The sequence below is a fragment of the Tupaia chinensis genome, unplaced genomic scaffold (genome assembly GCF_000334495.1).
Source record: "Tupaia chinensis unplaced genomic scaffold, TupChi_1.0 Scaffold000290_1, whole genome shotgun sequence".
NCBI lineage: Eukaryota > Metazoa > Chordata > Mammalia > Scandentia > Tupaiidae > Tupaia > Tupaia belangeri.
In genome coordinates, this window is record NW_006159775.1 from 1,721,481 (window position 1) to 1,745,605 (window position 24,125).

The window sequence follows — 24,125 nt, forward strand, 5'->3', positions numbered from 1 at the left end:
ATACTCTACCACCCCCCAAAATATCTTTATACATTTATTTTATAAAGCAACTGAAAGAAAATATAAAATGTTTTTAAGTTGAACCAATCTGATATTATATGCAGTTCAAACTCCCATCTGACCAAAGGAAATCCACAATTACTATTCATTTTCAAAACCATTAAGTGAGCAGTATATTGTTAATTACAGGCATTTTTCACATCAGCTGATAGCTTACTCTCCATTTACAGAGTCCACATTTTAACTTGACACTTAAAGATTGTTTTTCACAAGAAATACAAGCAAACCAAGTATGTGTATAATTTTCGTGACCCAGATTCAATGTTCAAAGAAAATTTTCATAAGGTTACACCTTGGAATAAAATAACGAAATAATAGCAAGTCATTTTCATTGTTTTGCAACGTCCTAAAATGTACTTCCAAGTGTTCTACATTCTTATACCATCTTTCCATTAAAGCTTTTGAAAATGCTTACATGGAAACAAATGAGATGTTCTGTAAAGACAAAAATTGCTGAAGAAAGTGCAACACCAGTGTGAGGCAGTACTTCAGCTTTTTATGAGCTATAGAAAATCTGGTATTAGTTTTCATATTGAGCTAGAGGGAGATCTCAGCTGGAAATAAGAGCTTAAGAAACTGGAAATAATGTAATAGGGGAAAATGAAAAAGGGAATTGCTAGGATTGGAGTGCAAGTATTCTCTGTCTCTTTCTCTCATAGAAAAATAAACTTAAAGAAAAAACTTTAAGATGTTTTGTATATTTTTTTCTCAGAATATACCACTAAAATTGAATGCCGCATAGTAAACTAAAGAAATTTTTTAAAAATGGAAAAAAATAAATAACCTAAGAATTTTAATTAAGTTTGTAAGCATAAGGAGAATAAATCACGTAGGTCAACAATATTTGGGTTTGTTCTTATTCTAATAGCACTGCCCCACCTACCTTAAAAGACATCTAGAACAAAAAAGGGTATAAATAAATTCATGAATAAATAAATAGGAAGACAGCTTCCTCCTGCTAAATGCCATTGCTGAAGATAAAAGTCACAGACTGAATTATGAATAAGGAAATTGACAAATAGGTTTTCCGTCACTTCACTTTTAGTGGTTTGTGTTTTCTCGGAAATGCACAGCACAAAAATACTTGAGTTACTTGTTATATGCAGGGCCAGCTGTGGTCTAGGGTGCTGGACACTGCAGCTGAGCAGGCTGAAGCCAGATGGGAGGCCTGAGCTTGATTCATAACCCTCTCTAAAAGCTAGGTACAGTGGCATGCACCTATAGACCCAGTTACTCAGGGGGCTGAGGTAGTGAGGCCCCATCTACAACACTACACACATAACCCTCCATAAAAAAAAGGAAAGAGGGAACCAGCAGTTAGCTTAATGGCTATGTCGCTGGACTCCCACGTAGTCGACCGCGGTTCACGTCCCAGACCCGGTGGCTTAAAACACACCGGGCGCGTGTGCGTGCATGCCCAAGATCCCGAGAGGAGAATGGAGGAGAAGGGATTGCGGTGTGACCATCCCCCCTGGGGGGTGATTTCTCGCTTTCTGTCTCTATGTCTCTCTCTGTCTGTCTGGTGAGCGCACGCTCCCTACAGTGAAAATCTCTCAAAAAAAAAAAAAATGCAGCGCTCTAGGCTTCACATCTAGAGATGCTGATTTAGAAGGTCAAGGATCCAACCCTTTGCTTTATCAGCAGCTCTCCAGGAGGTTATGAATGTGTATGGTCTATATTTTATACTTGGAGAAAACTGCCTAAAATTAGAGACACATCTCTCTACTATGATTAGTGTTGTTCCCCCTCACCCCCAGTAATAAACAAACAGGAATCCTTAAATTTTTTTTTTTTTTTAGAGAGGTTTTTGCTATAGGGTGCTTGCCAGAAAGACAGAGAGAGACAGGAAGCGAGAAATCACCCCCCAGGGGGATAGCCATGCTGCAATCCCTTCTCCTCCATTCTCCTCTCAAGATCTTGGGCACGCACGTACACGCACCCAGCATGAGTTTAACCACCGGGTCCAAGACTTGAACCACAGATCAACAACATGGGAGTCCAGCGACATACCCATTACGCCAACTGCTGGTCCACAGAAAGGAACCTTTAAATATGCTTTAGTACTGAACCACCGGCCTTGTAACCTTAAGTATCCATTAAGTTGTCCTAATGAAAAATTCTATCTGTTCAACGGGGATCAAAACTGGTTTTCATTAAGCCACACCTGATAGCAATGTAGCTGCAAATGTTTGTAAATGTACACAATGCTTTAAGATTACTTTATAAGAATGCTTTACAAATGCTGCTTACAATTTAGCTTATGGGAGACTTAAGAGGCTTGCAAAAAAAATTATGTATATTGCTCAAAAACATTCACTACTGTATCTAAAACAAACAAAAATTCTAATTTTCTCTCATTTCATTTGCTATCCCAAACCCTCCAGATGTACTGCCTAAGAAGCTCCTGATGGGATGGGCACCTTTAACTTTAAGATCATGACCGGGAATTTTCTCTACAACTCTTCCTTGTTGTCTTTCAGTTTCCTTCTCTTGATAACCAACTGCAAACCCCTTGTCCACACATGCATATGCCACTTTGTGGGTAAGATACACATTTTTGTTTTTTTTTCCTGGGAGTTACAAATTGCTTTTCATTCATCCTCAAAATGAGCATTTCTGTGGGAACGCTAGGTATTGTCCTACACCTGCAGAGAAATGGCCCACAAACAATTACAATTCAAAATGGTATGTGCTGTTGAACAACGAGATTGCTAATAACGAAGAAACTGTTTCTGTTTCTTTGCAGCAAATTAAAAACAAAATAAGAAAGCTTCTGATTGCACAGTGAGAACAGCACTGTAATTGAATGAGCAGAGATCTAAAGTTGAGTAAGCTGCAGTCAAAGTTGTTTAGGAAAGTAACTTTTAGAGCTTTTCAACAGTACGTTTTGAAGAGGTGGGTCTTCAAGAAATTTATGAAAAATATGTATTATGAAAAAAATGGGCCTAGATTTCAATTATTATTTTTTTCTTTTTTTCACTTACACTCTACTTCCATTTTCCCAAGAACTTCTTGAAGTCCCCTCACATACCTCTGACAACATCATACTCTTAAGTCAACTTTCCTCTAGTTTGTATTGAAGGGCAAAGAACAGGTTAGTTAGCACCCACTACTGACTTCATAAATCACCTTTCTGTTTGAGACCAAGGCACAGAGAAGTGGGTGAGGTAATGCTTAGCTTCTGGCCAACCTCACTGTTTCTTTCATGGGAAAATTGGTTGTGGGGTCAGGAATGTCAAGAGTACTAAAAAGTTAATCCTCTAGGGTATTCTGGTCAAATATAGACCTAGCAAAGGAAGAATGCATAAACTGGTGGGTGTTGAATTCAGACATGATCTGACAGTGATTACTAGGGTCTTTCCAAATTCTAACTGTACTGCATGAAAATCTTTTCTATATATGACTCCTCAGAAAGATACCAGAATCTCCAACGCATTCGCTACAACTGACAGTTCCTTTGTATCTACTCAATCCCATGAAAATTTCACATGAATACACTTTGGTAATATTTTCTATTATTTTCTAATAGAGCCAGAGGTGGAAAGCAAATCTCTTACCTTCAGTTTAAAAAATGACTCCTTATTTCTAAGAGAGGGCTATTTCTTTTGTTAGTGAATATTTAAGCCTAAGAATGAACTACTTACTAGTGGCACTTTTTTTTTTTTTTATATGTCCCCAGTTTTTCAAAGAAGTTGAATCTTTTTTTTTTTTTTCTCCTACAAGCTTAACTCAAGATGCAATATTCCAGGTCTCCTTTACACCAGGCATAGTGCCACCAAAGGAACTTGACAAAGAATAAAATGTAGTGCTTTCCTCAAAAACTCTCAGTATTCTGAGGACAGCAAAGACACTGTCACACAGTGTGGCAAGCGCTATTCCAGAGGGGTGGGCTCAGTGTTCAGGAAACACCATAAGGCCTGGGAGGCTGGCAAACTAGAGGGAGGGCAAGTTAGCCAGATATTAAAGTGTGACAGGATTTTATCACAAATGGAAAGCAGGGAAAAGACCTTCTGGTAGCAAATGGAACATGATAAAAGCTATGGAATACAAAAGAGGAGGAGTCCATAGGGAACAAAGAGCATTTTGTCTCAGGCCAGCTAGGTAGCACAACAATAACACACTGCTTATGTGATTTGGAGTGACATGGAAGACCACGGGTTTGGTTCCCTGTTGAGTACCCATAACCCTGGCTGGCTAGGAAGGGTGGTAGGCAGAGGGGATCAGGCGTGAGACCCTGTTAAGGGTACTTGCCTTTCTCTCTCTCTTACTCTCATGAAGTTTTTAAAAACTTAAACAGGTATTTTGTGGGGCTGAAGGAAGGGGAGAGAAATAATGGAGGATAAAACTGAGAAGATAAATGACAACTAGAATAGGAAGATCTTTATCAGCAACATGAAGAAAGTAAATTTTATCCTGCAGAAAGGACAATGTGGAGCCCTGAAGGTTTTTTAAGGACAAGTGTTGTTAAGATCCAATCTGTGTTTCTGAAGATAAGTGTGGTGACAGACAGGACGACTGAGAAAGGCTAGGAAGTGATGAGAAGGCATTACAAAGCTCAACCAAAGGGCCATTCAGGGTCCATTCATAATACATGGCACTGCCATGGCTCTATGCTTTCAGATGCTCATAAACCTTCCCCCAGTAGGTTCTGAGTTTTTTTCCTTTAGTTACATATCAACACTGATACATATTTTTCCTTCCTAAAATACATCCTCTATGGTTCACAGTCACATTCCACATGATAGACAGTAAACATTTAGGCAAATACTTAAAGATAATCTCTTACCTGAACAAAGCTGTTCCACTTTTGTGTAGTTTAAAGATACTATGTCGTTAACCCATGCAATGATGTCATGTCTGCTCATAGTCTCTTGGGTTATCGAGGTAGAATACACATTGACCGCCATTCCCCAACTGCAAAACAAAAACAAGTTTTTTTTTTTTTTTAAGACAAGGAGAGAATTAACTTAGAAATACAAAAGATAAAGTCAGGCGAGCTCCAGGGGATGCACAAGTCCAGATTAGGCCAAGCCCTGTAGTTTCCCTTTCTTTCTCTCTAGTCTACATATTGGTCATCATACGATTAAGTTTCATATATTTTTTCATGCAGTACAATTTACATCCCCCCCTACTAGATCTAAATGTTCTTCAGGTTCTGACACTCCTAATTAATTACATAATTTAGAGTCTTGCTTTTCACCTTAAGTTGATGTGTGTTGTTAAGTTACCAGGGAAGTCCCAGTGGCCTAATGGATAAGGCACTGACCTCTTAAGCCAGGGATTGTGGGTTTGAGTCTCATCTAGGGTGGTTAAGTATTGGGGCCAGCAGGTGTCATGGTGCTTAAGGTGCTGGATTCCCCCATGGCCAGCTGTGGTTTGACTGTCAGACCCGGTGCCTTGAAAATGACAACAAATAAATAGATATATAAAATAAACTAAAATAAGCTAACAGGTCTATAACAGTGTGCACCAGAATAGTCTTCTAGTTTTAAACATTATTTTATTAGTATTTTCATTACAAGTGCTTGCAAATTGTAATGTATTTTACAGTCTGGCCACTCTAATAGAAATGTAATGAAAAGGATTATTATTAAGAATTTAAACCTGGAGGAAGCTTTGCAATTTTACTAATTTTTGTAGACTATATTTATATATTTGTACATATATGTATATATTATAGATATGCATTAACTTTTTAAAGATTTTATTTTATACATTCAATCACTATACATCACTTAGCTTATAAAGTAAATTTACCCAACATTAATACACTTCACACCAGTCCGGGTGAGGATACTATACACGTTATCATCAACAGATAATAATCTATTTCTGTGTCCCAAAGGACAGGAGAATGGTCGGTTGGATAAGTGCTTGCATAGCTTCGTTTATTGTGGCATTATTCACAATTGCTAGGACATAGAACCAATCCAAATGTCCACGAATAGATGAATGGATTAAAAAGTGTGGCACATAAAATCTATGGAATACTACTCAGCCTTATAAAAAATAACAAGACCCTGGCTATTGATAGAAAGTGTCTGAATATGGGAGATTTACTGGTGAGTGAAGCAAGCCAGGCTATGAAAGAGAGATACTATATGTCTCCATTTGATTTTTGCTGACTGTCCACACTCTATGGCAGAAACTGCAAGACTAAATACGGTTATATTCCATTCTTCAATATCCAGTGTGGGAGGAGGGTGGGAGAAGAGGGAGAGTATAAGAAAAGAAATTATAGAGAAAAATAGAGGCAAGATATGTATTAAGTTATATTTTGGAAAATTTTAACTACATGCAAAAAGAGATAAAATAATCAGGTATGTTTATTTTCTGGCTTCAATAATTATTAATATGTGATCAATCTGGTTTCATTTATATTCCCATCAATTCCCTCTGTTAATCCCACCTTTGAGCCTCTAAAGCAGATTATTTTGGAGAAAATGCCAAATATCACATCATTTTGTCTATAAATATTTTAGTGTGTGTCTCTGAAAGGTAAAGACATTAAAAGAAAAAAAAAACCCACAATAGTACTGAAACATTAAAAAATGAAAATAATTACTTAATATCAACAAATATAATTTTTGTTTCAGTTTGAATATGGATTCTTTGATATCTTTTTAAAAATTATTTATTTTATTATTATTTTAAATTTGCTATGCTCACCAGAGAGAAACTGAGAGAAAGAGAGAGGGAGAGAAAGAGAGAGAGAGAAAGAGTGAGAAAGTGAGAAGCCAGGTCTGGGACGTCAATGGCAGTCAGCCATGTGGCAGTTGAGCACCCTAACCACCACACCACCTCCTGAACCCTTGATATGTTCTTTTAATTTCTGTTATTTATAACTTTTTTTCCTCCATTTTTAGACTTTTCCTGCAATTTGTTTTTGCTGCAATAGAAGGAACTGGGTTAATAGAGTTTCTCTACAATCTGGATGCTGCCCACAGCATTCCACTGGTGTGGTTTAACATGTTCCTCTATCTTCTGTATTCCCATAAACTGATAATTCAGTGTACAGGCTTGACTTGATTTATATATTTGTGGTGTGTGTGTGTGTGAGCGTATGTGCATACACTAGTGTACACGTGCATAGTGCATACCCATGTATTTGAACTTCTGTCAGGAGGCACAAGTGTCTGACTGACTCCTTTTGTGATGTTAGCCATGATGATATTTGCCTAGATCCAATCATTCATGAGAAACTTCAAGGTGATATTCTATTATTCATTCTTGGTTTATTAGCGGGAATAATTCAACAAAAACAAAGTCCTCTCTGAGGTATCCTGGGGTATACTTAAACATAACAGACAAGATAGATGCTTGATTTTTTCCCCTTATTTACCATTTTTCAAGACAATGAGTAGCCCCAAATGTTCTCCAAACAGGATCAATGAGATTTTTGTTTTTATTTTTTGAAGCATAATTATGAACTCTTAGATTTAAACATATTCGATATGTCTCAATCCACTGCAGTTTATTTCTTTTTGACAGAAGTTTACAAGAACTTATTCAAGCTGATTTCTGAGTTCCTTTGAGAAGGTTAAAGTACTAGTAGCCTTTGATAACTTCCTTGCTTTTTGGATTAACAAGATATTCCAGGCTCAACTCATACATTTCCTTCTGCAGACCTAAAACCAGTCATTTCTCCAAGCGATCCTGACTCCTTTTAGTGGCAAATAGTATTTATAGATTAGTAATGTTTTCAAACATGACTAGATATGACAGCAAAATTCATAGCTTATAAGTGTTACAGAAAAATCTACATATTATAAGACAGTTGTGTTTAAAGTTCTTACATACTCTCATTAAAGCAATGAAAATTGGCTTTGTATGTCAAAGTGTCCAATACTTTATTTATGAAGAGAAATAAAACAAATAAATAAATTCTATCCCTCTATCCCAAGATATACCCTCATTGCTAAATTCTCTTCCGAAAATCTGAAAAACCTCACAGCATTAGGATCTCAGACAACGTGACCATAATTACTACTTTTCTACACTATTATTAAAGGTTTTTGTTTTTGGTTAATAACTTCCACTGTCTTACTTAGTCTATAATTTTTTAAACAAAACCATTTGCTTTTAAAAATCCAGTCAATTTATGTAAATCACATAAAACCTTGGAAAGGATAAATAATCCAAAATTTGAAATATTTTGGACCATTTGATGTAACTTTCATATACTGGCAAAATTTTTGGCAGCTGATGTGTTTTTCTAATTTGTTTTTCTTCAGGCAGTAATAAGGAGCTTTTGTATCACCAGGCAGTCTATCGATGGAGCATGAGGTGTCGAGGTGCAGAATTATGCAAGATGGCCACCAAACCAAACTAAGCTGAAATTTTTGCTCCAGATGATTTAAAACCAAACTAAACACAAAGAAGGGAAGACACAAACAGCTCTGTATTTTAAATAGAAAGTCTAGACACAAAGGGAGTAAAAATCTTGGGTAGTTACATAAGAGAAAGAAATACACAAAAAAGGACAGACAGAAGAGTTATGGCAGCTTTTTAAAAAATCTATGAAGCAAGGAAGCAAGTCATCTGCTGCAGTTTGCCCATGAGTCACACGTTCCTCGTTTCTTGGCCTTGAAGATAACATTCGCCTAAGGACAACAGTGCCCTTTGGTGCTCTAAACAGACACTGAGTCACAAAAGCAGTAAAGGCTCTATCTGCATTTCAAGGAACTCAATAAGATGACCAGGTAAACAATGAAAAAAGCACTTAGATTTGTGTTTTAGACAAAGCTGTGGTTAATTAATTACTAGAGTGCACTCTCCTTTATCTCCTCCCTACCTAATAGAGATACAGTCCCCAGGAAACCCAGGCAGTAGGAACAGCCACGTGTTAGGAACTTGTGGGAAAAGTAGGTTAGAGAACAGACCCAGGCTATGGGTGAACCATGGACATTAGGATTTTTGTTTTAACATTTCCTAAGATAAAGCAATGATAGCATGTTAAATAGATTTCAATATCTACTTCAAAATAATAGCAATGGAATCAATAAAGTTAATTTCTATTTACCATCCAGGCAGATTAGAATATTCTTCTTCTATTAAGAATTATTTAATTTTATTTATTTACTCATTTATTTTTAATGTGACCAGAGAGAGAGAGAGAGAAAGTGAGAGAAAGCAAGATTGGAATATTGTTATAATCTATCTTCCTCTTCCAAATTTCGTCAAGAAACAGGTTGAGTATCTCTCATCTGAAATATTACTACTTGGAACCGGAAGTATTTTGGATTTCTTCAGCTACTGGAATATATACACAATCAGATATCTCAGAGATGAGATCCAAGTCTAAACACACAATTAAGCTATGTTTCATATACATCTTACACACATAGCTTGAAGCTAACTTTATATAATATCTTTGTATTGCAAGACTGTGACTGCAATGTATCACATGAGGTCAGGTGTGAAATTTTTCACTTGTGGTATCCTGTAAGAACTCAAAAACCTGTGGATTTTGGAGCAGTTTTGGATTTAAACTTTTTGTATCAAGGATGCTTAACCTGTACTTCTAAATTCATTTCAGTCTGTGGCTATCTTTTTTGCTCCCTGTGCTGATTCCCCATCCAAATGTGCCATGTCTCCTGAATGGGGCCTGAGAGCTGTAGGTCTAGGCTTCCTCTCCATGGAAGGGGAAACACCCTTCTGAGCCTCCAGTAAGCCAGGTGGTGGTCCAAGTGAAACAAGAATTCTATGCCTGCTCTGCCAGCCATGCTCTTCTCTTCCCAATCCCTTCAGCCTCCACTTTTCAACTGGCACAATTACAGTACTCAAACAAAAATTATCCAGGTGACCACAGAAGAAAATTTATATTTTAACAAATGTTATAATCAGGTGAGAGAGTATTAAATAGCCCTAATCTTTCCATGGACACGCTCTAAAAATTTATCACTTCATTATAATTTCTTGGATATGAATCTATATGATAATATAAAGGAAAAAGTACCCATCCCTGTCTGGTCTACAGAAATGTTGTGTGGATAATACAAGGAATTTTTATATTGTTTCGGAGTTAAAGAGAGTCTATGCTCCCATTTAGACCCTTGAAAGACTCCTGTGAGGAAAGTGGGATAGGATTTATATTCTTCCTTTACAAAGGAGGAAGCTCAGTGAGTGTTACCTGACATTACCAGTTTACTGGGAGATACAATCTTCAGTTGAAGATTTCTAGTCCTCAAGTAGACTACCAAACATGTAAACATCCTACTGAAGGTAAAAATGATAACAGTTCAAAATATAGTTGACACCTGAACAACATAGGGGCTAGGGGCCCCAACCCTCCATGCAGTTGAAAATCCATGTGTAACTTTTAACTTCCTCAGAACATAAGTACTAACACCCTAAGCTTTACCAATAGCATAGCCGATTAAACCATATTTTGTATGTCAGGTATATTACATACTACATTCTTATGATAAAGAAAGAAAAATTAAAATATTACTAAGAAAACCATAGGAAGAGAAAATACGCTCACAATATTTACCGAAAAAAAATCTATACATAAGTGGGCCCTTACCATTCAAACCTCTGTTTTTCAAAAGTCAACTGTATTAATTGTTAAATTTACTAAGTATTTTCCAAAGACTCAGTCAAGAAAAATAAGTTCTGTGCAGGTTAAGGGCCTACTGAATGGGACAGAGTAAAGAGCCAATGCACTGAGTAGGGTTTTTATTCTCATGTCTGCTTCTCTTTTACATGGAAACAATGCTTATTCTTAAATGACCTGTATTGCGGCCTCTGGGACACAAGTCTTTCTCTCTGGCCTATTTTTGTGAAGGAGAAAGCCAAAGTACTGTCCCCTATTTTATGGCTTTCACTCAGAAGAACCAGACTGCCGTATGTTTAAGAATGTCTGCTGTGGATAGTGCAACAGCACAGAAAGCAAGAGACAAGTGAGAACAGTTTCCAAGCTTTACAGTCCCTAGGTCACCATATTTTAATACTGTATTTAAGTTTTAATAAAAATATATCTGCATTCATTGCTCCTACTTGAAAATGAATGAGTAAGCACAATGTGTTTACATACTGTTTTCATGGATGATGGAATAACTTTCTAGGAAGGTGGCACTCTATGTTTGTTCTGTTTTGTTTGCAGTCAGGAGAGAGAAAAACACACAGAAAAGCAAAAACCCTTTCATACCTCCAGCAGGCAAAGTCTTGATTCTGGCAGGTCTGTAGATCAGACCACTCACACACATGAAAAAAGGATGGCCTCAGACTGGGGTCAAAGTGCTGATTTTGCTCAGTTACATCCTCGATATATTTGGTGGTGGTGTTGGGTGAAGAAAGACAGCAAGTTTATACTCCGAGGCAGAGACTAGGCCACAAAAATTAGATGTTGCATTTCTGTTTACTAAAACAAATGTGATTCTGTGTGAGTCGATGAGATCTGAGTTAGCCTATGAGTAAAAGACTGGATAAAGACTTGCCAAGACCCAGACTGTGGAAACAAAAATGTGAATTCTACTCTCTTACCAATCACGAGCTTGAAATCCAATCACAAAATACTCTACAATTTCATCTGCAAACAAATTTGGCAATGTTTTCCAATTAACCCAGAGGAATGTCTTTTCAAAATTAGGCAAATATACAGAATGTCACAGCTAGTATTATGTATTAACTGAAATAATTTCTTATGTAATTCAATTTCTTTCTTCACTCCACCCCTCCCCTTGAAAACAGACCATTATGGCCATACTTCAAGGGAAGGAGTTACTTTTCTTCATTTTCTTCTTTCTCACTTTCACTAATCAAATGGGTTTTGCTGCCTTTTTTTTTTTTTTTCTTTCAATCAGGGCTCAAAGTAGGCCCAGTATCCCAGGATCCTAGTTGTGGTACTGTTTGGGGTATGTGCATATAAAGAAAAAGGTTTGAATTAATTGTGGGAATGAAGCATGTGGAACCTACTTTGATTTTAATTTTTTTTTAATAACTAAAGTCTGAGTTTGTAGCCTTAGTATAGACATGACTGTCTGCAGAAGAACAATCCCTCATAAGGGGTTGACTACTGCCTGCTGCTCTATAAGGAGATCCCCTTTGGCTTAGATTTTTACCCCAAACCCTCTTTTTTATTTTTTTTTAAAGAATTATTTTATTTAACTTTATTTATTATTAATAACATTATTATTTTTCAGTTTGATCAGAGAGAGACAGAGAGAGAGAGGAAGTGAGAAAGCAAGCCACCAGGTCCGAGACTTGAACCGTGGTCGCCCATGTGGGAGCCCAGTGCCTTTAACCACCATGCCACTTGCCAGCCCCCATCCCAAACCCTTTTTAAGGCTGAACCTTTAAAAGGTCTTTAGGATTTAAGTTACATTCTTATGATTTTCCCTAAAAGAGTCCATATGCACTTGAAAAAGTTCATATTCATTATGAAATGTTTTGAAAAATTCAACCCATCTCATGCCAATATACTCCATTCACATATTTGCACTGAACCAAATTCATATTTGTGACTTGATTTGCTCTCTATTTTCAACCTGTCCCCATCCCTTGGAGAAGTAATTCACCACCAGCATTCTAGGATAAGTATATCAGTGAATTTTTTTATCCAGTTTCACACAAATAAAATCTCAGAGAAGACTGGAAAAGAGACAAACAATTAAGGTTTTTTTTTTTTTTTCTGAGAAATATATTTCTTCATGGTTGGGCATATAATGATTTCTAAAGCCTTTATAATAATCTTTAGGCAAAGTGGTTTCTTAAGTGCTGTTTAAAAATATCTGTGCTTCATAGGAAGCCATGTCCAGCTGGCTAGGTGTCAGAATTCCTTTCAAAGCATCTTAGAATTGGTTGTCGCTATGTCGCCATAAATGCCCAGGTGGAGAAGAACCTGTGATTCCTAAGAGCTCCTTTCTGTACCACTCGTTGAACTGACACTTGGTCCAGGTCAAGGTCAAACTATTAATACTCATCTAACCATGTTCTTCAGTCAAAATTTTCGGAGTGTCAAAGCTTTTAACTGAAAAGAAGACTTTTCTGTATTATTCTAACAAACAGTCCTTTATAAACACTTGTAAGTATCTACAGATAATATAAATGTAAAGAAAGATTTACCAATCACTGAGATATTATTTTCTTCTCTTACAAGTGGCATCTTTCTAAAATAACTTGTAAGTATGTGGAAGAAAAAAGTACATATATGTCTACAGATTAAATACTGAGTTGTTCTCAAAAAAAAAAAAAAAACCGAAAAACAAAAAACACTTCTGCATTAGAATATATGCTATTAACCTGAGAGGGAATGAAAAGATTTAGTCCCAGCACTGGTGAGCTTTCCTCTGAAAAGCTTTATAACAACAGATAGATTCTGCCTGTATGCCTCCTTCCGGGCTCCCTAACAAAAGGCTGATGTTAATTCTCCCGTGGCCATCCCTAATAATGAACTGGGTATCAGTAGGGAATGACTGCTTAAATGTGTCCCCTGAACCAGAAACTTCTCTGCTTTTCAGCTGTGCCTAATTCATTCTCTAGACTCAAAACCCCGAGGGGTGGGATTTAAACATTTTGCCAAGGAAAGAATATCACCGGATCACTCTCGATTCATCACTTTCTCTTTATCTGTGACCTGAAAGTGGGGGCAGGGAGAAAGGATTTGTTTCAGGAGAGAGAGATCAGGATGAGTGAAGGAGTCACCAAGGGTATCTTTGAAAGACAAATGCAGGCAAGAGGAAATCTCCTTGGGGAGATATTATAACAACTATTGAGATTCATTTAAAATTGGGTATTAAAGCTTCGCTTTAACTTGCAGACTGACCAGCTGATACATGCATGGATTCTAGGGCTAGGATGAGCATTTAGGAGGTCATTTATTGTCTCCAGGTAACAACATTCTGAAGCCTCTATGGGCAGATGTGCATCTGCTTACTTTCACAGGGCCCCACCACTCACCCACTCTGCAATGGGATTGGATAGGCAGCTCAAGAGGAACTCCCCTCCCTGGAGAGCTGCCAGGAGGAATGGCAGGGGCCTCTCAGGGCAGGAGAGGTCTGAGCGCAGCTCTGTCTTCAATAAGGATGATGGAGAAGCATCTGGACACCGCTCACAATAACTAAATACATATATTTTACAAAAATATCAACACTAACATAAGCTAGTTTTTTCTCAAAGTTAGGAATTCACAGCTCAGAATGAACTAGTGAAGAAAACCAAGGTTAGCAACTTTAATGCGAAGCTGCTTAGACAAACACTAGATAAACGTGGGTTTTCTTGAGGGCTGTGTTGCCTAATCTGTATTCCAGGCTTTCCTAGGCTGCCTACTGTTTCAATATTAATATATTGTTATTCTCTGCTTAACGTTTTATTGTGGATCTAAGGTTTCATTTAGTCTGACAATCAGAACTTCTAACTCGGGCTAATAACTGCCAACTTGTAGAGAGAACTGAAAATAATACTTAATTTTTTCAGGGTGTCTCTGTTGCTTTTACCATTAACTATTCTTTTTTTGAAAAGGATAAAATCTTCCCTGCCAAATATTCTAAGCACTATCTTAAAAAAGAAATTACAGGGACCAGCAGATGGCATATTGGTTACATTGCTGGGCTCCCACATGGCAGGCTGTGGTTTGAGTCCTGGACATGGTGGCTTAAAACACGTGTGTATGCATGCCTGCCCAAAATCCTGAGAGGAGAATGGAGAAGGGATTGCGGCAGCCCCCCTCGGGGGGGGGTGATTTCTCGCTATCTGTCTCTCTCTGTCCCTCCAGGGAGCACATGCACCCTATAGCAAAAATCTCTCAAAAAAAGAAAAAAAAAAAAGGACTATAACTAAAATGCTTGGGTTCCTCCAGATGCCTCCAAAGAGATTCTACAACTGCCTTGAAAATCTAACCCCCCATCTTTTCAAAGTCTTCTCTCTTTTTATTTATTTATTTATTTTTTTTGAGAGGGTTTTGCTATAGGGAGCATGTGCTTGCCAGACAGAGACAGAGACAGAGAGACAGAAAGCAAGAAATCACCCCCTAGGGGGGATGGCCATGCCGCAATCCCTTCTCCTCCATTCTCCTCTTGGGACCTTGGGCACACATGTACCCAGCATGAGTTTAAGCCACCGGGTCCGGGACTTGAACCGCAGTCAGCCATGTGGGAGTCCGGTGCCCTCAACCACCACGCCACCTACTGGCACATTAAGTTTATTTATTTTTTACATAAGAGAAAGAGCCACAGACAAACCTCCTAACAAGGTTCTTTGGAACACTTTCATGTGGCCAGGGTCATGGGTACCCCAGGACTTAAACATAGGATCTTCCCATGTGGCGTCAGCAATGTGTTAACATTGAGCCACTAAGGCTGGCTTCAACTCCATTTTTTAACAACCTCATCATTGTCTGCATTAAGCTTATCAAACACTACTCATTAGGCTGTTTCTTAGTTTGGCTACCCACCATATTATAAACTAAGTGAAAAAAGAATGAAACTTTCAAAACGGCATATACAGGAGGAATTTTGTTTTGTGTTTTAAACTCAGAATTAACAAATCAATAGCTATGACCCTGAAATGACTTGGAAACTTGGATCTTTTCCAAACAATGAAGAAATTCTGGAACTCTAAAAAAGTCCTTTGTGGCATTCATAATGTCTGTGGGTATGAATGAAACTTAATTGCATATAATAAGAGAGTAAATGGCTAACACACACACACACACAAACACAATGGGCATACGGTTCTTCATATGGTCAGAAATGCAGCTGATTATATTTGCCTAAATGTCCATCTGTTTTGAGCAGTGGGTGGCTTATTCCAGACTCTGAAAATAATTTCAATGACCCATAACTTGTTCCCATGCCACAGGGTTTGGCTGGTCTCCTCAGGGCATCAACTTTTGCTCAGCACCCTCCGCCCCCTTACTTGGCTCCCAGTACATCCACTCCTCCTTCACCATATGCCTTCTGTTTACTTTCCCAGCCCTACTTGGCCTTATTCCTTCTTATCCCGACCTTAGCTCTCTCCCATGATCCCAAGACATTTCAAGTTGGGCACCACGCCACCTCCACCCATCATGGTCCCAGATCGACCTTTTAGGACATGGGTGTTGCTGGTACCACAGTGGGTGGTCATGCTCAGTTTTTAATCCACTCCGCATAAAATCAGGAACATAAGACACAGCAGAAGAATAAGTGGCAATGAACATGCCACCAAGAGGCATATTGCTGTGGTGGAACCATTTGTTGGGAGTGTTCCCCACCTCCTGGTCTAAGCTCTTTTGTGCTTGGTGGTGCTGGTTTCTCCTCAGGTACTCAGCATCTTCAACATCAGCATACTTTTCTTGTAAGAAGAAACATGAAGCTGCCAGGTAATTCTTAAGAACACCTGGGGTTCAAGGACTTATGTAAAGGAAGAGAAGCTCATCCTGGCACTTGGCACCGTTGGCTGCATCTCATGCTGCAGGTTTGGCTCAAATGTCAACTCCTCAGCAAGACCTCCCCATCTGCCCTCTGAAGCGGTCCCCTGCAGTTACTCCCACATCATACCAGTCTTTCTTCATGAGCTTAACACCATGGGTAGTTACCTCACCTGTTTATTGTGCACCCACTACTTCCTCCCCCTGAATTTAAGGAAAGAACTTCATAGAACATAGATGGTTTATAGCTGTATTTTCTGTGTCTGAGCAGTGCCTGGGTACATACTGGGTGCACAATATGTAAATGCTAAATGATTGCATGTGTGGGACAGTTTTGGGGTAGGGAAAAGTCCAAAGATGCCCAAAATCATACCATATGGGTAAATATCAATATGTGCCTCTAGTGCTATGTGAGCTAGCTAAGTGGGAAGAAAGTAGGGGTGACTGGCTTATCAATAGATGACTTTGTCTCCTATCTCTAAAATAATAAGAATAAAAGCAGAGAAATGTGCCATTCTTCATGTCTGGCATACAGACATGGGAAGCTCCCTAGATATACTACTACATGCTCTGCTCTAGGAGTCAGGGAAACGAGCTTTTGGTTTCAGAACTACCATCAACAAGTTGAATAAACTTAGGCCTATTCCCTAACTCTTTGGGATTTCCTTTTCTTCATAAGTAAGGCAGGATAGCTCATCAGATAACCTATTATAATTAGCTAGCATTTACTGAAAATTTTCCACATGCCCAATAGAAAAGCAGTCAACATGCATTTTTTTATTTGGTCTTCAGAACAATGCCAATATGCTAACTGCTGCTTTTCTACCACTATGTAGGAAAAGAGGCAGACACACAGTGGTTTAGTGACTTGCCCTGTCACCATTCTTAGGTGGCAGAATTACGATTTGGACCTAGGATTGATTCCAGGATTCTTGCTCTTAACCAAGTCCTTTCTTGCTCTCTATCTTTATGTTATGAGAGTACATACTAAGAAAGAAAAAAAAAATGAGGATACAATTGTGGCCTTTAATAAAACCATTTTTCCATACTTAATTCTGCCAACACCTTGTTTTACATGTTCACTTTAACCAGGGTAATTTTTTTAACCTAAGTTTCCTTGAAGAGGAGCCTGAAATATAGAGTTTTGGGTGACTAGTTACTCAGTTAATCACTGGGAATGATTTTTAGCCAAAAAACCTGCCAGCTGAAACATACAAGCCATGCTAATATTTTAGGAACCACCACATTTTACATTTCTTGTTACCACAGATTTTGGACTCAAGCCTGTCAATTTGCTTTCTGTGGTAGAGTAGTCAAAATGGTCAGAGATCATATACATTACCGCTCCTAAGTTGTTTTTTTTTTTTTTCCTAAAGCTAATAAAAGACTTCAGATTGGTATCTTGACTATGTGTTTAGAAAAATCTATTTCATTAAAAAAATAAATCCCTCAGTATCTCATTCTTAGAGATTGGTGCCTATCCAAAGGTCTTTATTTACATTATGGTAAAGTTCATTTTTAAACTCATGAGAACATTTTGAAATGGAAATGGAAAATGAAACCAATTAAATTAAGCCTATTAACAGGATGTGGGAAGTGCAGGCCCACGTTAAAAAAATATTTCAGCGAATGTGACTCCAAAAAGGGTAATAGACATCCATATTTCCCCAGCCCTATTTGAGTCCATTTACTCTTCCTAATTCCTTCTATAGTAGACTCTGACACAAAATCAAAATAGAAATCTCAAATTGGTAAATAATATTAACATTAACCTTAACTCTTACCATTAGTTGGCAAAGTACTAATCAGCTTCTGTAATCAAACTTCCTCTCCAACCCCAGAGAACATCCTGTGAATTACATACAATTGGGATCTCTTCTGTACATTACGAAAACAGCACATGGAAACGCTGGTCACTGCTATATCTGAACTAAGATTAGTGGTGTTCAGTCTAGTCAGTGGGGAAATACTATCGAAACCAGAAGCATCATTCCATCACTAGTTCCAGTGTACTAGCCCCCAAACTTCCCTCCCAAAGTAAAATGACTCTCCCACTTCAGCCACAGAATGGATTTTCCTGTATATCCCACTGTAGGATCACAGCTCGTTTTTCTTTCTCCTTCCCTAGTTTAGTGGTACTCTTGTTTGAGCAACTAGGTGTTGCTTGCATGTGGAAGAGAATAATAATAATATCTCAATAAACACATGTCACTTATTTTTTGGAATGAAAAATGAAGTGACTGACAGATTTTACAATGAAAATACCCAGTAGCCAGTGACAAAAACTAGTATACACATGTGTGTGCATGCAAGCACATGCACTTAGCTTGGATATCACCTCTCTGTTCTCTCCATTGCCAAGTCAAGTTACATTAGTAGCACTACTAGTGCCAATGTAATGGCACGACAGTTTTCAAGGGGAAGTGTAAGTCTGTGCATACAAGCAGAAAGTAGATTTCAATTGTGCCTTGTTGAAACTGAATCACATACAGAAATAACAGAAGGGTAGATAAATGGTAAGACCTCTGGTTTGGGAAAGAGAGTAGAAGCACAGAAGGTTCTGAAATTGTGATCTCCCTTTTAGATGCTGCAGTTCCATGGTATGGAGAATGAACGATAAAATTTAATAATACTGTAGTAGTTTCACAAATGTGGAAGATAGTGATCTCTACTCAACTTAGAATGTCTTGTTAAACTTGGGATACTTAAAGGCAGAACAATATCAACTGATTAATGAGCATTCAAAGATAAGAGAAACAAAATTACTTATGAGAAGACCTAATACTATTTGACCAGGTAACTAGAGATGTTACTTCTACAGGCAAAAAAGGGCTAAGGGCTGATTTGATGATATACCGTAACCACGATACTCAAGCCAAATGGGATCCCCAGAAGACTGTGGGTTTAGTTCCCCAGTGGATCTCTACACACTGGGTATACAAAGTGCCCATGATCCTGGCTGGCTGAGAAGCATGGAGGGGGAGGGAGACTGTGGCATGATACCTTCTTGAGGATGCTTGTCTCTCTCTCTCTGTTTCTCAGTCTCATGAATGAATAAACTTAAAAAAAAGGAACAAGAAGAATAGATGAAGTTCTAGAGCAAATATATGTGTTACTCACATATACAAGTTACCCAATATCTGAGCCAATTTGAACACATGAAATTAACAAATTTTGTGAAGTATCTCCCTCATTCCATCTCTATACCTAGGTTTTTGGAGTCCTAGAATTTTTTTTTTTCTTTTTTTGGAGAGGTTTTCGCTATAGGGTGCATGCACTCACCAGAAGGACAGATAGAGAGACAGAAAGTGAGAAATCACCCCCCAGGAGGGATGGCCACACCGCAATCCCTTCTCCTCTATTCTCCTGTCGGGATCTTGGGCACGCATGCACACGCGCCTGGCGTGATTTTAAGCCACTGAATCCAAAGATAGAATGCTGACAAAAATAAAAATCTACTACTTTTTTTGTCGGAGAGATTTCTGCTATAGGGCACGTGCGCTCGCCAGAAAGACAAGAGACAGACAGACATAAAGCAAGAAATCACCCCCGCCAAGGGGGATGGCCATGCCACAATCCCTTCTCCTCCATTTTTATTCTTGGAATCTTGGGCATGCACACACATGCACCCGCTGTGAGTATAAGCCACGGGGACCAGACTCGAACCATGGTCAACTACATGGGAGTCCAGTAACATAGCCCTTACGCTGACAGCTGGTCCAAAAAAATCTACTACTTTTTAAAAGATGTCAAAGTGCTATTTTTTATTTATGAAAATAGATTTTCATATTTAAAAATTTACACAATTTCACTATAGAAAAAGCAGAAAAGATAGATTAAAAAATTATTAAAGTACTCATTATTCTATCACCCAGTTAGAACACTCATGTACTTATCTTCTTAGATTTCTTTTATGTATACATATGTACACCTATGCACATACACACTCTGAGGTGAACTGTGTTTCCCCAATATTCATGCCCATACGGAACCTCAGAATGTGACCTTATATGGAAATAGGATCTTTGCAGATGTGACTAGATTAGATGAGATTATACTAAATTAAAGTGGGCCCTAAATCCAATGACTGGTGTCCTTGAAAGAAAGACAAGCAAAATCACACAGATGAAGGAGAAGGCAGTGTGATAGTAGGAGGCAGAAATTGGAATGATGAAGCTATAAGCCTAGGAATGCACAGTGGCTGCTGGAAGCAGGAAAAATCATGGAAGCCTTCTTCCCTAGAGCTTTGGAGGGAGCCCGGCCCTGCTGACACCTTCATTTTGGACTTCTAGCTTCCACAACTATGAGAGGACAACCCATCCAGTTTGTGGGAATTTGTTATGGAAGCCCTATGAAACTAAGATAACACATACACAGGTTTGTAATAATCAGCTTATTTCTGTCAACATTTGCAAACATTTTTCACATCTTCATGTGTAATATTTATAGAACATTTACTCTGCAGGAATATTATAAACACCAGGTTTTGAAATTTTATTTTATTTTTTATATTGCCAGAAGGTGTGCGTGCTCTCCAGAGAGGAAGCATACCCCACTACCACCACCATGGGGTGTGGTCACACACAATCCTTTCTTCTCCATTTCTCCACCTTGTCAGGGTTTGGGGCATGCATGTACATGTGCACAGCATGTTTTTCAAGCCACTGGTTCCGGGACTCAAACCTCAGTTGGCCATGTGGGAACAGGCTCCCTTAACTGCTAGGCCACAGGGCCAGCCCCTTATTATTTTAACATATTTACTTCCAAGGACTTCTACTTCGCCCATTTCCACTTTTTTTGTCAATTACTACTTCAGAATGATAGAACTGGTGGTCACTTAGGTGTAAACAATGACCAAGTCATCACTGACTCACATAAAAAGATGTGGACATTTGATTTGGGGGAACTTAGTTGTTTGTTAGGATCCTAAAAGCTAAGTGGACATCATTAGTCTAGACTCCTTTATCTCCTTGTTAACAAGAAGCAAGTAATCTTACTACTGAAAGAAAAAAAAAAAAGATTATGTCCTTGGCCATAGTTAACTAGGGGAATCACAGGATATCCTGTCGTCCTGTCTAATAGTATTTGGTTTCCTTTCACAGAACACCCTCAACTGAAGCAAAAAGAACACTTCCAACTGATTCTTGGGCAGCTGTAGCCTGCTCAATGGCAGCCCAAACACAGAATATAATATCTATAATCCAGAGAGTGAGAGATTGCTGCCACTACAGAAATAGTAACTCAATTGAATTTTACAAAAATTTCCCAAATAGGGGCCAGTGGGTGGTGTGGTGGTGAAGGTGTTGGACTCCAACATGGCCAACCATGGTTTGAGTCCCAGACATGAAGGCTTGCTTTCTCACTTTCTCTCTCTCTGGTGAATACATGTACCCTATAGCAAATTTAAAAATAATCATAAATAGAATTAAGTAAACAATTCTTTTTAAAAAGTCCCCAAATAAATGATAAATGAAGTTTTATACTTATAAAACCTACTGGTAGGCCTAAGGCATTTGTGAAATCATAACTGAACTTGTATTTTACAGTATCTTTAGATTTTCAAACATATGTGGTTAAGATATTAGCTTTCAGCTGGCAAGATTTCTGAAGAGATTCTGGAAGCCAGGCATGCTCAGTCTCTCAAAAACAAGGTGCCTCAGAAAATCTCCCAGGTAAACCTAAGACCTTACTAGGCTTTTGTTTCCTAGTCTCTAAATCCTACATGAGACCAATTCTCCTTAGACACTCAGTGAAGGCAGAAGCCAAACTGGCAACAACAACAGAACTGCCAAGTTAGATAGACTGGGAGTAGAGAGAGGTAGAGGTGGAGAATGTTTGCCTCAGAATCAAAAACAAAGTGGGGGCGGGGTATCCAAAACTTCAATTATCGTAGGCAACATTTTGAAAGTACAGCAATAGTTTCTTGTGTGTAAAAATTTTTGCCTCTTAGATTTAATAGTGTAATGTTTGAAGTAGCTAGCATTCAGGAGGCATGTAATATGAAGATAAGAATATCTACATAATTATAGGGCTCTTCTCCACAGAATTAAAGGAGGATCTTCTATTTCTCAAGACCCAAAAGAAGAACCTCGCTCCTAAATTTAATACTTTCACATGAAACTTGTAAAGTACATGTAATGTTTTTTCTGAGCTATGACAATTACTCTCTTACTTACTCTTATTTACTTTGCAATGTATTTCAATAAAACCATATAATATACACTTACTAACTGCTATAAAAGGAACTATGGATAAAGACCAGGCAGAAGCAACTACCCTTTTTCTTGAGGGATTTATATTCAGGTTAAGAACACAAGACTCATACATTTTAAAATCTAACTCAAGACTGTATTACGGTATCAAAATATATTTCTACAATCTTCCTATAATGATAATTAAATTTTTAAAAAATGAGCAAAAGTTATGAACAGACAACTCACTACATAAGGTACATAGAGTCAATAAGCATATGAAAAGAAAGCCAACCATTATTAGTTATCAAGAAAACAGAAATTAAAAACTCTATAAAATACCTCTATACACCCATAATGATGGACCATACCAAATACGGCCAAGGACTGAAACAAATGGAACCCTCATACTCTGTTGGTAGGATTGGAAAACGGCACACTTTGGACAATTGTTTGCAGTCTCTTAAAAAGTTCAACACTGGGATGAGCAGTTAGCGTAATGGATATGTTGCTGAACTCCCATGTAGTCAACCGTGGTTCTAGTCCCAGACTTGGTGGCGTAAACTCACGCCAGGCGCGTGTGCCTGCAATGTCCAAGATCCCGAGAGGAGAATGGAGGAGAAGGGATTGTGGCATGGCCATCCCCCCTGGGGGATGATTTCTCGCTTTCTATCTCTCTGTTTCTCTCTTTCTGGCGAGCGCACATGCCCTATAGCAAAAACCTCTCCCCCCCCCCAAAAAAAAAACGTTCAACACCAACCATAAGATCCAATCATTCCACTCTTAGATATTTACCCTAGAGATATAAAGACATTATGCCCCAGAAAAACTTGCACATAAATATGAATGGAAGTTTTATTCAGAATTGCTAAAAACTGGAGACAACCCAAATGTTCAACTGGTGAGTGGATAAACAAAATACAGTATAGAGTACTTCTCAGCAATAAAGTCTAATGAACTGCTGATACGCCCCATATGCGTGACTCTCAAGAACTTTATGCTATGCCAAAGAAGTCACACACTAAAAGGTACATTCAGTATGATCCCATTTACATAACATGCAGCCTAATCTGTGGTGACAGAAAGCAGATCAGTGGTATGGACAGAAGAGATATGGACTACAATGGTATAAGGAATCCTCTGGGGGATGAAGGAACATGTTCTGTATCTTGACGGCAGTGATGGCTTCAGGGTGTACACAGTTAAACTTACTGAATCATACATTTACATGGATGTAGTCTCTTGTACATAAATGAATTCTTAATAAATTTGCTGAAGGAGAAAAGACTGATTTTTTTTTTTTTCAATTTGGACTTTCGATAAACATCTCCTATATATCAGGTACAGGGGACACAATGACCATGGATTATCATAAAGATAGGGTAAAGGAGAAGATTTCAACTCTAAGCAAAACTAGCTAACATTCTTGAAGGCATTTAACTTTGCACCGGGTACTGCCTGCCATATCTCTGTATCTCGTTTAATCTGCCTAGAAAGGTATGAGGTTGGTGCTATTTCTATAT

At 38.2% G+C, this 24,125-nt stretch overlaps 1 protein-coding gene across 3 annotated transcripts in view; it reads right to left on the bottom strand.

Annotated features, from left to right (window-relative positions):
- The window catches only part of MAPRE2 (microtubule associated protein RP/EB family member 2), a 181,891-nt gene that overhangs the window by 82,396 nt on the left and 75,370 nt on the right, over positions 1–24,125 (bottom strand). For 2 of the 3 annotated variants that reach the window (XM_006150529.3, XM_006150528.3), the window contains one exon: positions 4,847–4,974. The exons of the other annotated variant lie outside the window; for it this stretch is intronic. In XM_006150529.3, the coding sequence (XP_006150591.1) occupies positions 4,847–4,967 (121 nt within the window). In that variant the 5' untranslated portion in view covers positions 4,968–4,974. The remainder of the gene's footprint in view (positions 1–4,846; positions 4,975–24,125) is intronic. 3 annotated transcript variants of the gene reach the window in all.